The 18,416-nt window shown below is 43.2% G+C and overlaps 1 protein-coding gene across 3 annotated transcripts in view; it reads left to right on the top strand.

Moving 5' to 3' along the window:
- The window catches only part of LOC144798761 (uncharacterized), a 1,691,129-nt gene that overhangs the window by 1,567,873 nt on the left and 104,840 nt on the right, over window positions 1–18,416 (top strand). For all 3 annotated transcript variants that reach the window (XM_078669781.1, XM_078669783.1, XM_078669782.1), the window contains 2 exons: window positions 6,810–6,960; window positions 16,406–16,479. In XM_078669781.1, coding sequence (XP_078525907.1) covers window positions 6,810–6,960; window positions 16,406–16,479 — 225 coding nt within the window. The remainder of the gene's footprint in view (window positions 1–6,809; window positions 6,961–16,405; window positions 16,480–18,416) is intronic.

Here is an 18,416-nt window from a genome sequence, read left to right as displayed (position 1 = left end):
CTCTTGTTGATGCCAAAATGAAATACAACAAGCAATCCACTGAAGATGCCTCACTCTACTTACTAAAATCCAGTTCGAAATTTTATGGTGGGAAAAATAGGGCGGGGAAAGTTCTTGCTAATTATTTGAAAGTTAAGCAAAACAAATTGAATATTGAGTCTGTTTTTGATGTTAATTCAGTCCTGCAACATAAAGATGTTGATATCTTGGAAGAATTTTCTCGTTTCTACTCTACTCTTCTGGAACTCAACCCTCGGCTCATTCTCTCTCCACCTTCTTTGCAAGCATTCGACCTCCTCCCAATTTTCCTATTGACCTATCTACCCTTGAAACCCCCATTACTGTTCGCGAATTACATACCGCACTCCACTCACTTAAAAAAGACAAAGCTCCAGGCCCAGATGGGTTTACGGTCGAATTTTACCAACATTTTGCAACCCTATTGTTACCCAAATTACATTGTCTCCTCGATTCCTTTAAAGCCAGTGGTGCATCCTCGGGCACTTTTTCAGACGCTTACATTTGCATTATACCCAAGGAGGGGAAGGACACTCAACATTGTAAAAATTACAGACCAATATCACTTGTTAACATCGACTACAAATTATATGCCAAATCTTTAGCCATCAGATTAGATCCTTTTCTTCCAGAGCTCCTTGGCCCCGAACAATCTGGATTTGTCAAAGGTCGCTTCATTACCGATAACACCAGACTCCTCTTCAATGTCCTTTCCAAGTCTTCACGTTTTAGTGACTCCCTAGCTGCAATCGCCTTAGACGCTGAGAAAGCGTTCGATAGAGTGGAATGGTCTTTCCTTTTCTCTGCACTAAAATGGTTTGGGTTTGGCCCTAATTTTATTTCCCTTATCTCCTTCCTTTACATGAACCCTAGAGCAGCAGTTTGTGCCAATGGCTTGATCTCTTCCTTTTTTAGCCTTGGCAGAGGTGTTCGCCAGGGATGCCCTCTTTCACCCTTCCTCTTTAACTTGGCCCTAGAACCTTTCCTATCTAAACTACGTCAAAATCCAAACATTCATGGTTTTCAACTTTCCCACTCGCAGGTTAAACTAGCTGCTTATGCAGATGATATTTTACTCTTCATTTCCAATCCCTCTGATTCCATTCCCGCTTTCCTTGCCGAAGTCAACGTTTATTCTCAGCTCTCTGGATACAAATTGAATAACGACAAATGCGAAATTCTCCCCCTCACCAAATTCACCTTCAAATCTGATTTTGAAGCATCCGACTTCAAGTGGAGTCCGGCCCATATAAAATATCTTGGTTTGCATATAACCTCTTCCATCTCAGATACTATCTCACTTTGCCTTAGCCAATGTATCCAAAAACTATCAGACCTTACTTCCAGATGGCACCCCCTCTACCTCTCCTGGTGGGGTCGTCTCGACACCATCAAGATGATGCTATCCCCAATCGTCCTCTATACCATTTCAAATATTCCTGTTCCCATCCCTGCCAAATTCTTTACTAAAATCAACACTATCCTCTCCTCCTTTTTGTGGTCTGGTAAGAAACCGCGTATGTCTTTACTACGACTGCGTCTCCCCAAATCAGAGGGCGGGGTTAATTTCCCAAATTTCCCTGCCTACCACAAGGCTTTCCTCTTGAAACAAGCCTCCCTCTGGCTCAAAGATCCTACTGAGCCTCTCCCCCTTTGGGCTGAACTTGAACGTCTCTCTCTCTCTCCTTTCTCTTTTGCCGAATATCTCTCCTTCTCCCGCAAACCTCAATTAATTTCTACTCCGATTCATAAATATACTGCAAAAATACTCCTAGCATCTGCTCCAGTTCCCCCCTCCTCTGTTACTGATTTCCTCAACACCACTATTTGGTATAATAATAACATTCTCATTAACCAGAAGCCATTTTACTGGAAAACTTGGAGGCAACGAGGCCTGATCTGGGTTTCCCAACTCTTCACTGGAACTGTTTTCAAGTCTTTTTCTCTCCTTAGCCGAGCTTTCTCTCTCCCTTCCTCCTTTGCTCGCAAATTCTTCTTACTCAAGACTGCAGTTATGTCCGTATATGATTCCCTTTCTCACTCCCCTCTTCCAGTTGTTTCTCTTAACCCAACTACATCACTCCATTCCCTACTTCGCTCAGGCCCCTCCGCTTCCTCCATCTACCATTCCTTTCGCAAACCTCCATTACCCCGGCCGAAATCCACGGTGGAAGAGCAATGGGAATCTGACTTTAATACGTCTTGGCCTACTTCCCTTTGGGATAAACTTTGGACTAAGCTCCGCAAATCCTCTAGAGCTGCTTCTCTCACACAAACACTTTTCTTCATTTATAATCGACTCCTCTACACACCTTTTCTTCTTCACAAGAGGTTCCCCTTGGTTCCGGATCTTTGCTGGTCCTGCTCCACCCCCAACGCCACGCTCTTTCATATGCTTTTTCTCTGTCCCCTTACACACATCTTTTGGACTCAAGTATGGAACCAAATCAATACTATATTTCAAACTTCTATCCCTTTCTCTCTTACTAATATCTTCCTTGGCTCACTTTCCTCTTCTTGGGCTGCTGTCGATTCAAATGTTCAAATCATAGACTTGTTACTAGCTGTTGCATTCCAACAGATCACTGTTAATTGGAAAAATTCAAATGACATTACTTTTAAAGCTTGGTGGTTTAATGTATGCTATAATCATGGACTTGATACTGCATTTGTCTATCCACTTAATCTTGCCCCGAAAAGACACGCCTTATGGCTTCCCATTACCCTCTACCTTGATGTTTGTGCCAAACGCTCCTCTCATTTGCCCCCTTTTCAGCAAGAGGTTCCCTAACCTCCTTAAATTACCTTTCGTTCCTTTATTCTCTTTAGAACTTATTTTTCCTCACATAATATTTATTGTCTTACCCCCATTTACATAGCCTCATATATCTTATATCTCTAGCCTCACTTACATTTTTTTTTTCTTTCCCCTGCAATTTTTTACTTTCTGATATTCATTGTTGTAACCTAATTTACCTTGCTTTCTTGATGATAATGTATCTCATTTCTTTTTCTGTAATGACACCTTTGTTATTCTAATAAACTTTTACTTGAACTAAAAAAAAGAAACACCTGCTCTTTTGTGCTGCACTTCCAGCTGATTTAGCAAGAAAGTTATAATGGGCCGTGTCACAAATGAGTTAAGGTGACAGCAGCAGAAAAAATTATCAAAAAGAATAAAGATGGTCTGTACCTTGCTAGTTACTAGAAATTTAAAACGAATAAATCAACAATACCAGCCATCAAGAACAAAAGAGGCTTGAATGTCACTTCAACAACAGATATTTTGGAATCTTTTCGAGATTGTTTTGAAACTTTATACATACCAGCTACTCGAATTGACTCTAATCTTTGTGAAGAATTCTTAAACAAATTACCCTTACCCATTCTAAATCCTGAATCCAGAACCATTGTTAACAAACCTATAGGGCAAGACGAAATCTTTAAAGCTATATCAGCCATAAAACTAGGAAAGGCTCCATGGTCTTGATGTGTTCAATAGTAACTTTTATTAAACTAATGCATCAACATTAATCACACCCTTTCATAAACTATTCTTTTACTTTGCTGACACAGGTAATATCCACAGTTCAGTTGCTGTTGCGACAATAGTTGCGATTCTAAAGAGGGTAAGGATCCTCTAGAGATAAAAAATGATCGCCCTATCTCACTAAATATCGACTATAAGATCTATGCCAAAGTGTTAGCAGCAAGATTAGAAAAAGTATTAGGTAATTTGATACAGCCACCTCAATCAGGATTCCTCAATGTCCGATTAGCATGTGATAATGTTAGAACTTTGTGTCATGTTCTAGAAAAAGCCAAATCCTTACATTCTCCTACAGCCGCTATAGCCCTAGATGCGGGAAGCCTTTTGATAAAGTACTATGGACCTTCTTGAAGCCCACATTACTGAAATTCGGTCAAGGTGATAACTTTGTTAAGTTGTTTTTTGCCCTTTACTCCAATTCACAGGCGTTGGCACAAATCAATACTTGCACTTCAAACAAATTCCCTCTAAAACAAGGCACACAACAGGGTTGCCCCCTTCCACCGATTCTCTTCGTATTATCAAGTAAACATATTATTGGGTTATTTGGAATAATAGTGGAATTAGATGAATTACTCTCGCCTATGGGTCGCAAAAAGTAGCGGCTTATGCCAACAATGTCTTAATCATCACAGATAGAGGCTGAAAGAGCTATTCCTTATATCCTAAAATGTATTTTAGACAATGCAGACTTGTGTGGCTCCTCACTCAACAAAGAAAAACCAGAAGTCTTTCCCATGAGTATCCACTGTTTCCCCTCCCACATTCAGAGAACAGGTTTCAAATGGCAACGTACCACATTAAAATACTTGAGAGTATGGTTCGGAAAAGTCATTGAGAAACCCTGACAATTATGAACGTGAAATGATTTCCAAGGTCTGAGAATTGAGTACATAGTGCCCCCCTAAATGCATAACTTGGTGGGGTAGACTGGAAACAATTAAATTGATGCTTACTCCTCCTACAGAATTAACGTCCTAGCCAGCATGCTTCCCTTTATATTTTCGCAAAACCTTTACAAATCGCTAGGCAAAATCTTACTGGAGTTCGTGTGACAAAAACGAAATCTAGAATTTCTCTCACGACACTTAGAATGGACAAATTGGAGAGTGGAGTTAAATTCTCTGTCATCGTCTAAAAGAATATGAGATGCTTTGGACAGCTTCCAGCAGAAAAACAAACCCCCATAAAATCCTTTCTATCCCACACTTACTATCTCGAGAGTGAGAATTTAGGTCTTTCGCTGGTATGCCCTAAATCATGCATATTCTTTTCCTATTGTATTCTCATACTTTTAAACAGATATATTTTCTCTTGTTCCTCACTTTTTTTCTATTCCTCCCTTCCTAGGTTTATCTATTAAGAAAATCATTTTCTATTCTTAACTAGTACATGACAGCACATACAACTTTTGTTCTTGGTAATTGGTTTCATTTCCGCTGTTGTTTCAACCTTAAGTTGATAATTTGCCTATATTGTGATGGACATTCTTAATGTGATTATATTATTATTTTGTAAAATATTTTCTTTAAAACACGTTATCAGTATCACCAACACACATTTTAGTACACTTTAGCTGTACTACTTGATATTTACAAACTGTATGTACTGTGATGCTGTATTACGAATATTTTTTCTCAATAAAAGCTTTTCAAATTAAAAAGAAATTGTAGTGTCTTTACAGGCCTAGGTGGAAAAAAAAGAAAGTTATAAAGTACTTGCCATGTGAAATATACATAATGTATTTGAATTTACATAGATGAACGCAAACTATTAACTAATGAGACGCAGTGTTTCAATATAATTTTAACAAGTATATAAGGTAAGCAAACATAAACAGTGGTGGCCATGAAGATTTCATTGTCCAATCTGTGCTTTTTGGTTTGGAGTGAAATAAGAGCTGAGAAGGAATTGCCCCAGGATCTACTTACCGTCCAGTGATGGGCAGCGGCCAAGCAGGAAGCACGTGGTCTACCTAAGCCAGTCTGAGCATGGCCCTTGTGATGTGGCATTCTACATCTTCCTTCTCCTCTAGGCCTTGGAATAGGTGCAGAGAGGGTACATGTGGGCCCTGCCAAAGACGAGCCCAAACTTGAAAGAGAAGCAGCACATTCCAAGAGTACTTTAGCATCTTTCTGTGCCCTGGCCAGTCACCACACGGCACAGGGCACGCCACACGATGTGTGCTCAATGTAAGGAACGGCCAGTGCTGACAGCCAAGCCGCATTATGTGTGAATGTATGTTGCAGGGGCTTGGTGCCTTCCTTAGGCACATATTGTGGTAACATTATGCTGCATTGTCTTTCTTCTCTTTTTACCTTGGGTTGTGTGTGCTGCATCAGTTGTGCACCAATGCCAGTGAGAAGCCCAGTAGCAGCAGCTTCCAGAATTACTAGAATTGTCCCGCACCATGCAGCTCACCGGAGGCCACATGATAATTGGACACTGTGTTTAAGACAGAACTAGCTACCCCATTGCCTTGTGTGTGAGCGAATGGTGCTATGAGAGGCATTGATGATGTGCAAACGACAGGATATATGCATGGAGGGACAGGGCTGGTCAGCATTTGCTGCTTTATGACAATGATGGCTGCAGGCGTGCCTGTATGGCTCTAGCCAAGAAAGCAGTCGCCAAGTCTCCAGCCTACTGAGAAGTCTCCCACTGTCCCAGCAGGCCACAAGACTCCCAGGCCCACTTAGAAGTGCCGCTGATAAACACTGGCAACTACTGCACCAATTACGTGCTGGGTGTGGACTCCTTTCACTGACTTAAAATGTTTCGACTATTTTTTCTTAACATCTTCGACTATTAAGTTGCAGCATGTATTCATGGTCTGGAACCGTGTTCCTGTTGAATGGTACCAGCACTTGTCTTCCAGTACACTCCCAATATAACGCAGTGTCTATGATTCCTTCAAATATTGTCATTGGTACTTTTTCACACTAAGAAGTACCTGCTCGGATGTGGGGTTTATTTAGATGTTTGGCTTCCCTTTTGTTAAATGTGTCTTTCTTTCTTAATTGCCTGATGGTTGAAACACACACATGGCACCAAAGTCTCAGTAATGACCAGCCTATCTTTATAATTGTTGTCATCTACTTAAAGATCACTGATTGGTAATCCGTGTACATAGAGCACTTGCTTAGCTCCTCCAGTTTTTATAGCAAGCACAAAAGAAATAATACAAGTTTTAAGAGTAACAAACAAATAATGACAACGTTTCTTTTCTCGGATTTTGCAGGCATCTCTTTCCGCTGACGTGGTAAAGTCTATTGAACGTCATGCGTCCACTCTCGCGGAACCCACTCTCTGTACTCGATTGTACTATTGTGGAGGCCAAGACCACCCCGAGAGGCTGATGCAGATACTAAGCAGCGGGTTCGTTCTCGAAGGTATGTGAACTAGCTAGCCATAGTAGCAGGGCAGGCCGTTACCGACCGCTATTTGTAGTTTCAGATGTAGGGGCCAGAAAATTACCGATTCTGTAAATTTACCGAATCGGTAAATTACCGAATCGGTAAATGTACAGAATCGGTAATATGGGATGTAGGTGGCACTAGAAACAGTGTCACAGGCCCTTAGGAATTCGTTATTTACCATGAAATACTATTGCATGGTAAATAACGAATTCCTGTGTACATGCACATCTGTGCATGTACACCTGTGCCATTTGGCACACATACATGCCCTTGTATGTGTGTCACATGGCACACAAGCCAGAATCAGGGGTGCAACAGGGTCCCCCTTGACAATTCGGTAATTTTAATACCGATTCGGTAATTACCGATTCGGTAATTGTTACCGAATAATTACCTACATGGCATTTACCGAATTGTAAATACCGAATCGGTAAAATTCGGTATTTATGATTCGGTAAATGCCATTTACCTACATATGGCCCCTAGTGTTGCTCTCAAAGGTTAAATGAGAGCTGTTATTACTAATAATATGTTGTAAACATACATGGAAATATTAGTCCGGACTGAGCTTTGTGATAATCTTCAGAGTACTAGATCAAAAGTGTTACAGCTAGAAAAGAGTAGGGTTTTGTTTTTTTAAATCTATAGATAAGTGTAAAATGAGGACCTGACCTTTCAAATTAGGTTGCCTTGCGAGATAAAGCCTAACTTGAGGGCATTTGGACGTTTCCACTGAGTTAGTGAAACAATAATTGTTAAGTTCTCGATTTTGTCCTTATTTGAGAAGGTTATTTGAGGGGGACACCTCTCGCTTAGCACTGGAAATTAAGAATGGTGTCTCTTAAGATTTATTTTGACCAATAACGTCTGTCAAACGTAATTTAACAGCACACTTAACATCCTTCTGGACAAATCGCTTTGGAGAGGGGAGAGGATTCTCCAAAACCTGTAATTCTTTTTCTTATAACCTAATTTGTTATCAGCAATATAGTGGGCAAAAGGTACTTCACTGTTGACGCTTTTCACTTCTTTTTTTAATGTAATTCTCAATGAACTATGAACCTGATGTACGTACAGGCAGGTTGCAAACAGTGGGGGAAACTTGTGCACCAATGTTTTGCGACCTGCCTGTCATTTTATGAAGCTAATTATGTACTAATGGGTCACAACATGTCCATTTGATGGTCTGCCTGCTCCTTGCGAATTGGTTTGACATGTATCCCAAGGGGACGCTGTCACACAGGGACAGCTTCTCTTTCATATCAGAAACCACCAAACTCAGCTGCCAGCAACTAACAACCCTATTGCAGATGTAAACCCCATCATTTTGCGAATTGCAGGGTTTGCGACCACAAAAGGGCTTTGATAAACAGGACCTATTCCCAACTAAATTTTAAAATGGAATTTGATCTAAGAGTTATTAAGAGCCAAAATGGTTTAAAGCTGAAGTTATGTTCTTTTTTGGCAAAGGCTATTTCTAGAGAAACCCTTTGTAGATAAAATTAGACATCCTTAGTGGGGTAACTGGGTACAAAGCTCTTCATAATGGCACAAAAGCGTACAGAAAGCTATCATTTTAGATATTAATTATCGACTCACAGCTGCCATTCAGTTTCAAGCTAAAGAAAGTCTGATTCTATTGAATCGAAATGTAATACTTTTGTGTTGGAGGTAAGAAAATAAAAGCATTTTTTTTGTTCAGGGTCGGTAGTTAGTTTTTCTGGAAGCTGTGACTAACCCACCCACGTCCTGGTAAAAAGTTGTCTGGAGCATGCAGGCTATGTAAGTGTTTAGACTGCAAGCAGGGCTTTTGTGACAAGGCAGGGACAGACAATGCCACATGATTTAAGTCCATACAGTTAGTCAGCCTAAGTCTTAGTGCCACTCATATAAAGCATCAGAATGTGTCCACTGTAACTTTTGCCGTGCATGTGTGTGTTTAGGTCAGAGTAAAAGTGGGTAGTGCCACAGGCACAGATCTTACCTCAGTGCTGCATTTACTGAAAGTCTGATTTAGAGTTTGGTTGAAAAGATACTCCATCGTATAGGCGACGTATTACCCGGTCAGCAAACTCATGGTCTATCTACCAGCTTTAGAGTCAGGTGGACTGCCAGGTTCATGCTTACAATGTAAAATGTACTCTGTAGGTGTAAAACTTTCTATTATTAAAACTTTCTATGATAGCCCGAGAGAGTACAGGCCGTTGAAGATAAGCTTTCCGACCATTTACCTAATTTTGAGTTGGCAGTCGAATGTTTTTTTTTTGTGTCTGTCACCACCAGGAATTTTCCAGCAGTGATGGACAGTGAAAATAAACAAGCATTTGCAATGCAATAGGTCTCGCATTAGGAAAGTTTGAGCTATTGGTATTGTAAATGACAATTTTTTTATTTATGTTTTGTTTTTGAAAATAGCTAAATTAATAGCTTTGTCATTTACAATGCCAATAGTTATAACTTTCGCAAATGTGACACCTATAGCATTTGTAATGCAAAATGTGTTGTATTTACGTGACTTACATGTATTGATATTTACAAATAACAATGGCTTTTAATTTTTTTTCAATAATTAATACTTAAATAAAAGTTATTGTAATTTATAATGGCAATAGCTTAAAGTTTTGTAAATATCTTTTGTGAAGATTATGTTCAGTGTATTTTATTGTGACGAAAATCCAAGAACAGAAGTGATATATTAACATCTTTTTGTTACATTTGTCATAAAGCTTGAAACATTGAGAGAACATATTTGAACCAGGTGTTGTTGAACGGTTGCACAGATTGATGCTGTGGTGGTGCTGAGTGATGTTGTGATGGCGAACGAGTGATGTTGTGGCGTTCAGTGATGCTGTGGTGGTCCATAGTGATGTTGTGGTGCCCCAGAGTGATGCTGTGGTGGTGCGGAGTGATGTTGTATGCTATGCTATGTTTTGTTTTGCTATCCTATGTTTTGTTTTGTTATGCCATGCTATGTTTTGCTATCCTATGCTTTGATTTGCTATGCTATGCTATGCTGTGTTTTGTTATGCTACGCTATGTTTTGTTATGCTATGCTATGTTTTGCTATGCTATGCTTTGTTATGCTATGCTTTGTTTTGTTATGCTATGTTTTGTTGTGTTTTATTATGGTATGCTTTGTTTTGCTATGTTATGTTTTGTTGTGTTTGGTATGCTATGTTTTGTTGTGTTTGGTATGCTAGTTTTGCTATGCTATTATATGTTTTGTTTTGCTATGCTATGTTTTGTTGTGTTATGCTATGTTTTGTTATGCTATGCTATGTTTTGTTTTGCTATCCTATGCTTTGTTTTGCTATCCTATGCTTTGTTTTGTTATGCTATGCTATGTTTAGTTTTGCTATCCTATGCTTTGTTTTGTTATGCTATGTTTTGTTGTGTTTTGTTATGCTATGTTTTGTTGTGTTTTGTTATGCTGTTTTGTTGTGTTTTGCTATGCTATGTTATGCTATGCTATGTTTTATTATGCTATGCTTTGTTTTGCTATGCTATGTTTTGTTATGCTATGTTTTGTTATGCTATGCTTTGTTATGCTATGCTTTGTTTTGCTATGCTATGTTTTGTTATGCTATGTTTTGTTATGCTATGCTTTGTTATGCTAAGCTTTGTTTTGTTATGCTATGCTATGTTGTGTTTTATTATGCTATGCTATGTTTTGTTGTGTTTTGTTATGCTATGCTATGTTTTGCTATGCTTTGCAATGCTATGTTTTGTTATGCTATGTTTTGTTATGCTATGTTTTGTTATGCTATGCTATGTTTTGTTATGCTATGCTAAGCTTTGTTTTGTTATGCTATGCTATGTTGTGTTTTGCTATGCTATGCTATGTTGTGTTGTGTTTTGTTATGCTATGCTATGTTTTGTTGTGTTTTGCTGTTTTGTTATGCTATGCTTTGTTTTATGTTATGTTATGGTATGCTATATTTTGTTATGTTATGCTATGTTTTGTTCTGCTATGTTTTCTTGTGTTTTGTTATGCTATGCTATGTTTTGTTCTACTATGCTATGTTTTGTTTTGCTATGCTTTGTTATGTTATGCTTGGTTTTGTTATGCTATGCTATGTTTTGTTGTGTTTTGTTATGCTATGCTATGCTTTGTTGTGTTTTGCTATGCTATGTTTTGTTTTGTTATGCTATGTTTTGTTTTGCTATCCTATGCTTTGTTTTGTTATGCTATGCTATGTTTTGTTATGCTATGCAAGTGAGGGTGTGTGAGCGTGTGTGAGGGTGAGTGAAGGTGAAGGGGTGTGAGGGTGAGTGAGGGTGAGGGGGTGTGAGGGTGTGAGAGGTGAGGGTGTGTGTGTGAGGGTGAGGGGGTGAGGGTGTGTGAGGGTGAGGGTGTGAGGGTGAGTGAGGGTGAGACGGGGTGAGAGTATGTGAGGGTGAGGGTGTGTGAGGGTGAGGGTGTGTGAGGGTGAGTAAGGGTGTGTGAGGTTGAGGGTGTGTGAGGGGGTGTGAGGGTGAGGGGGTGTGAGGGTGAGGGTGTGTGAGGGAATGTGAGGGGATGTGAGGGTGTGATGGTGAGGGTGTGTGAGGGTGAGAGGGTGTGTGAGGGTGAGGGTGTGTGAGGGTTATTGGGTGAGTGAGGGTGTGGGTGAGTGAGGGTGTGGGGGTGTGAGGGTGAGGGGGTGTGAGGGCGAGAGGGTGTGTGAGGGTGAGAGGGTATGTGAGGGTGAGGGTGTGTGTGAGGGTGAGGGTGTGTGTGGGTGAGGGTGTGAGGGTGAGGGTGAGGGGGTGTGAGGGGGTGTGAGTGAGGGTGTGTGAGGGGATGTGTGATGGTGAGGGTGAGGGGGTGTAAGGGTGTGTGGGAGGGTGAGGGGGTGAGGGTGTGTGTGAGGGTGAGGGTGTGTGAGGGTGAGGGGGTGTGAGGTTGAGGGTGGGTGAGAGGGTGTGTGAGGGTGAGAGGGTGGGTGAGAGGGTGAGTGAGGGGGTGTGAGAGTGAGGGGGGTGAGAGTGTGAGGGACGGTGAAGGGAAGTGAGGGTGAGGGAAGTGAGGGTGAGGGGGCGTGAGGGTAAGAGGGGGTGAGGGGGTGTTTTGTTGTGTTTTGCTATGCTATGCTTTGTTATGCTATGCTATGTTTTATTATGCTATGCTTTGTTTTGCTATGCTATGTTTTGTTATGCTATGTTTTGTTATGCTATGCTAAGCTTTGTTTTGTTATGGTATGCTATGTTGTGTTTTGTTATGCTATGCTATGTTTTGTTGTGTTTTGTTATGCTATGCTATGTTTTGCTATGCTTTGCAATGCTATGTTTTCTTATGTATGCTATGTTTTGTTGTGTTTTGTAATGCTATGCTATGTTTTGTTGGGTTTTGCTGTTTTGTTATGCTTTGTTTTGTTATGCTATGCTTTGTTTTATGTTATGTTATGTTATGCTATGTTTTGTTATGTTATGCTATGTTTTGTTCTGTTATGTTTTCTTCTGTTTTGTTATGCTATGCTATGTTTTGTTTTGCTATGCTTGTTATGTTATGCTATGTTTGGTTTTGTTATGCTATTCTATGTTTTGTTGTGTTTTGTTATGCTATGCTATGCTTTGTTGTGTTTTGCTATGCTATGTTTTATTTTGTTATGCTATGTTTTGTATTGCTATCCTATGCTTTGTTTTGTTATGCTATGTTTTGTTATGCTATGCTGGTGAAGGTGTGTGAGGGTGAGTGAGGGTGAGTGAGGGTGAGGGGGTGTGAGGGCGAGTGAGGGTGAGGGGGTGTGCGGGTGAGGGGGTGTGAGGTGAGGGGGTGTGTGTGAGGGTGAGGGGGTGTGAGGGTGAGGGGTGTGAGGGTGAGGGTGTGAGGGTGAGTGAGGTTGTGTGAGGGTGAGAGGGGATGAGAGTATGTGAGGGTGAGGGTGTGTGAGGGTGAGTAAGGGTGTGTGAGGGTGAGTAAGGGTGTGTGAGGGTGATAGGGTGAGGGTGTGTGAGGGTGAGGGTGTGTGAGGGTGAGAGGGTGTGTGAGGGGGTGTGAGGGGATGTGAGGGTGAGGGTGTGTGAGGGTGAGAGGGTGTGTGAGGGTGAGAGGGTGTGTGAGGGTGAGAGGGTGTGTGAGGGTGAGTGAGGGTGTGAGGGTGAGGGGGTGTGAGGGGATGTGAGGGTGTGAGGGTGTGGGTGTGTGAGGGTGAGAGGGTGTGTGAGGGTGAGAGGGGGTGTGAGGGTGTGTGAGGGTGAGAGGGTGTGTGAGAGGGTGAGTGAGGGTGTGAGGGTGAGGGTGTGTGAGGGTGAGAGGGTGTGTGAGGGTGAGGGTGTGTGAGAGGGTGAGGGTGTGTGAGGGTGAGGGGGTGAGTGAGGGTGTGTGAGGGGGTGTGTGAGGGTGAGGGTGTGTGGGAGTGTGAGGGGGTGAGGGTGAGGGGTTGTGAGGGTGTGTGTGAGAGTGAGGGTGTGTGAGGGTGAGGGGGTGTGAGGTTGAGGGTGGGTGAGAGGGTGTGTGAGGGTGAGAGGGTGGGTGAGGGTGAGAGGGTGGGTGAGAGGGTGAGTGAGGGGGTGTGAGAGTGAGGGGGTGTGAGAGTGAGGGGGGTGAGAGTGTGAGGGATGGTGAGGGGATGTGAGGGTGAGGGGATGTGAGGGTGAGGGGGTGTGAGGGTAAGAGGGGGTGAGTTGGTGTGTGGGGGTGAGAGGGTGTGTGAGGGTAAGAGGGTGACGGTGTGTGAGGGTGTGTGAGGGTGAGGGGGTTGAGGAGGTGTGTGAGGGTGAGGGGGTGTGAGTGTGAGGATGAGGGTGTGTGGGGGTATGAGGGGGTAAGGGTGAGTGAGGGTGAGAGGGTTGTGAGGGTGAGGGTGAGTGAGGGTGAGTGAGGGTGTGTGAGGGTGTGAGGGTGACGGTGTGTGAGGGTGTGTGAGGGTGAGGGTGTGTGAGGGTGAGGAGGTGTGTGAGGGTGAGGGGGTTGAGGAGGTGTGTGAGGGGGTGTGAGTGTGAGGATGAGGTTGTGTGGGGGTATGAGGGGGTAAGGGTGAGTGAGGGTGAGAAGGTTGTGAGGGTGTGGGGGTGTGAGGGTGAGGGTGTGTGAGGGTGAGAGGGTGTGTTAGGGTGACGGTGTGTGAGAGGGTGAGGGTGTGTGGGAGGGTGAAGGGGTGTGAGTGAGGGTGTGTGAGGGGGTGTGTGAGGGTGTGTGTGAGAGTGAGGGTGTGTGAGGGTGAGGGGTGTGAGGTTGAGGGTGGGTGAGAGGGTGTGTGAGGGTGAGAGGGTGGGTGAGAGTGAGAGGGTGGGTGAGGGTGGGTGAGAGGGTGAGTGAGGGGGTGTGAGAGTGAGGGGGTGAGAGTGTGAGGGAGGGTGAGGGGATGTGAGGGTGAGGGGATGTGAGGGTGAGGGGGTGTGAGGGTAAGAGGGGGTGAGTGGGTGTGAGGGGGTGAGAGGGTGTGTGAGGGTGAGAGGGTGACGGTGTGTGAGGGTGTGTGAGGGTGAGGGTGTGTGAGGGTGAGGAGGTGTGTTAGGGTGAGGGGTTGAGGATGAGGGTGTGTGGGTGTATGAGGGGGTGAGGGTGAGTGAGGGTGAGAGGGTTGTGAGGGTGAGAGGGTTGTGAGGGTGAGTGAGGGTGTGTGAGGGTGAGTGAGGGTGTGTGAGGGTGAGAGGAGGTGTGATGGTGAGGGTCCGAAGTAAATGGTGGCAAGGCAGATATCATAAGACAGAGAGAAGAGACTGTGTTAGTCAGTTTCAGAATCAGGAGGGGCAGAGTCAGCACAGTCTGCGAGGGATCAAAGTGTCTAGAGGCAAAGCATAGCGGATGTAGCATTGCAGCTAGCAAGTCGAGTGTTTTCAAGCTGAGTGTCCCTAGAGAGATGGCAACACAGCAACAGCATTTGAGGAGCAAGACTACTGTAAACAAGCACGGTAGGCTTTCACTTTCGCCCAGAAAAAAAACGAGAAATGTGCAGAGAAGGCCAAGCAAAACACGGCTTCCCCGCGAAATGGATGCAAAAAAACCCAATCTCTCGCCATTGCTGTGGCGGGGGGGGGGGGGGCAGGAGCGCATTCCTTTGAAGTCTGATGTCAAGGCTCAGACAAATGATGGTGTGCGATGTGCACGCGGGGGAGCAGCAGCCTTTGAAGTCTGATGCCGAGGCACAGACAAATGGTGGTGTGTGATGTGGCTGGCTCTGTGCACGCACGTAGCTCACATGAACTGCACGCGATCCGCAGGCTAGGTAGACTTTTCTTTTCCGCTTATTATAATCTCGCCTATTTATCCCTGGATATAATAGACGAGACCTAAAAATGACCCTCACACCATGGGAAAAAAATTTGCATGGTGACAGGGCCGTTAGTTTTTTTACTTTTCCAACAGAAAACTCCTGCTTTGAGAGTTTGTTTTTGAAAAAAAAACGTTTAAAAGTTTGGTGTTATAGAGTGTCACTAATGACGAACCACAGCAAACTTTTAAATGTGTTTTTATGAACCACCATGACAGCAGTTAATACAAACCCAGAGAATTCACCGCTGGGCCGATTGCGTACTCTACATTTGGCTGGACATAAAATTCTCCGCCACTCTGACTGCTTTTACTCCATCCACCAAAGTCTAACTTTGCTCAGTGGCGGTATGTGTGCTCATGTGCTACTTCAGTCATGGCATTTCTATCCTTTAAATTCTGTGGGATATCCCACCTCACCAGGGGCCTATTTCAAAGGAATGGATGAAATTCCCTAATACTTCCCCTGCACAGTGGCCCACAAATACAACCCACACAGGCCTTTCCTCTCCTCCCTTCAGGCATTACTTGAACGCCTGGGTGGCTATTCTCAGTGCCCACCTTTAGTTAGCGCATGCTACAGATGCATCATTTCTACCATGACCACATGCCTGGCAAATGTTTAGAACACTAACTACATGCATTCTCTCTTCTATCTGTACTCGAAATATTGTCTGCTGATCAACAGTTGTTTTCACTTTATGAATGTGCAGCGGCGACAGTGCAACGACACATGCTCACATCCCAGAAATCCAAGAAAGGTAATGGTAGAAAAAAAATCGAAATTGAGACCAGAAATAATTCTCCATTTCTTCTTACACTTCCACCTTCAAGGTGAGCATTAGTCAGGGTGTGTGTAAGAACCCTGGGATCATCATAGGCTACTGCTTCAGCATCATGTTCTTCTAAAAAAACATCCCAGGGCATGGAGGGCGCAAAAATGTTCTTATTTCCAGTTATGTAACAGCAGAATGCAAATGGTGGTTTTAGCAGATTTTATCACAGTTCAGCATACAGGAAGCGCTGGCCTAACCAGCTTTGCACTGACAAGGAACGGTTGCCATAGCAATTGAACGTGTACGTAACGTCACCAGGCCGAGCGTGCGCCAGGCGGCCGCAGCGTGCTTTGGGATTAGGGCGGCCTGTAATGTGCCAGCATCTGTTATTGACGTAGAAATACGGACCTCTGCGTAGCACTTTCTAAACTGTTTTCTTCCTCCTCAGATCTTCACCGTGGGGCCTTTGGAAAAGGGTTGTATTTTTCTTCAAGTGCCTCCACAGCCTGCACGTTCTCTCCGGTAAGCCTGCGACATTTCCAAGTTCCATCCTCAAAGGGTTCAGAAAAGAGCCCGTGCCACACTCGTTTACACGCTTTCTGAAGGGGTTTGTTTAAGGTCTGTTCCCATATTCAAGGCACCACTGAAACTGTGGGTTTTCAGATTTATACAGAGAGAGACACAACATCATAGAATAGTGTCAGGATTTGACAGAATTTACATGTATCGTTACTTTCTCAGTCAAAGTATTAGAAGATATTAAACAATCACATACCTGCTTTGAAGTTGTTAGTGGCACGTGGTTTCATTGTCAAACATGGGGTGAGGGGGCGTAAGGGATCCACCTTCAAGACTGCTGTATAAAGAAAGTTGGAAAACCTAGCAATGAGACATCTTCACCCTGCCTTCTCGGAGATGCACATGTTAATTGGGTAAGGGGGGAGTGCGGGGGGGGGGGGGTCTTGGACGCCTACATTTTCTTGTTAAGATGTCATGTTTTGGACAAACTTGTTGAATCTATTACCTGTGGAGTCATGGATAAAGTGTTGATTTTATTTTTTCTTAACCCCCCCACAGCGGTCATCTTGTATTTCCTTTGTGACGAATATTAACGAGAGAGCACAGAAATTGTCAGCCATTGGTATTATATACAGACGCATTCTTCAGAAATGCTGATTTCTGTGGAAAACGTCATTACTTCTTTACCTGTTGAATGAATAATCATTTCCTCCTATTACAAACAGCGCACTCATATAGTACCATGATTCAATTTGTGCTATGTAGACAATGGACCGCTCTACACACACGGTTGCAGGGTGTGATGGAAAGATGTAGTGATTAGGTACCAAAGTAGCATATTGGGGGCAAGAGACTAGTCAGTGGTTTAGGCCAGTAAACATCCACTGAGGAGGTGGATATTTCGGGGCAGTGCTAAAAATGATGCTATGCCGATTGTGATTGGCAAACAACGCAAGTGGATCTACACAAGGCCGGAAGTTTGTCTCACACAATTACAGAAGCATTGCATATGAGATTGGCACTTTTATTTTCTGGGATCACTTCCACAGAACGCTTTATTCAATCAATAGAAGAGCTATCATCAAGCACTGCTTAGTGACTCGGTTTTTGTTTAATTTTCACAATTTCCCGATGACTTCTTGCATTCTAAAGTATTAGCTTCTGAATGTTATTTGTGATCAGTGCTACTTTCACATGAATCATTTCTTCACTGGTGTAGGTAGAACATGCATAGATTAAGATACATTTAAACCTCACAGATGCAGTTGTTTGAAGTCACCAGTGATGTAGCTCTGGACCACTCTGCTTGGTGTCCGTAGGCCTAGGTTTCAGTAGAGGTGGGCAAGCCCCTGAAAGTTCGAGCCAGGTTCGCGCCTGATGCATGGCTCTGACTCAGTCAAGATCCTCACGGGTCATTGAGCCCAAAATGAGCCAAGTCTTCTGCTTGCCACCCCCCATCTAAACTCATGTGGCAATAATCATTAAAAGCAAAGTAGTAACCATTGTCTTTAATAATCCTCATGAGGCTAGAGCGTGGGAGGCTTAAAACATCAGCCGTTGATGTAATAAAGGAGAGAGAAAGGTATACCCATTTAGTGGCTGAGTTGCACAATGTCAAACCAGAAAGCCTGGTATCAATATTGGCTTCCCCACTTGACCAAATTATAGGATCCTAGGTAAATATCCTAGCTTCCTTTTTCTTCATTTTTCACTTATGAGAGCACTTTCAAATGCATGATTTCAGGATGTGCTCTCTGCAAAAACCCTATTTGTCTGATTTCATAGATTATAATAATGCTCCATCTATATTAAGTTTCTAGGCCAAATACAGTACTCATGGCAACTGACTTGCCTGTTGGTTCATCAGTGCCCTAGTCATCAGCTGGAATGGTAAGTTCATGTATAGAAATTATCACGTAATAAATACTTCTCACTACAGT

Source organism: Lissotriton helveticus, chromosome 12 (genome assembly GCF_964261635.1).
Source record: "Lissotriton helveticus chromosome 12, aLisHel1.1, whole genome shotgun sequence".
Lineage (NCBI taxonomy): Eukaryota > Metazoa > Chordata > Amphibia > Caudata > Salamandridae > Lissotriton > Lissotriton helveticus.
The sequence above is the reverse complement of the archived record's forward strand: the minus strand, read 5'-3'. Positions and strand labels throughout refer to the sequence as shown.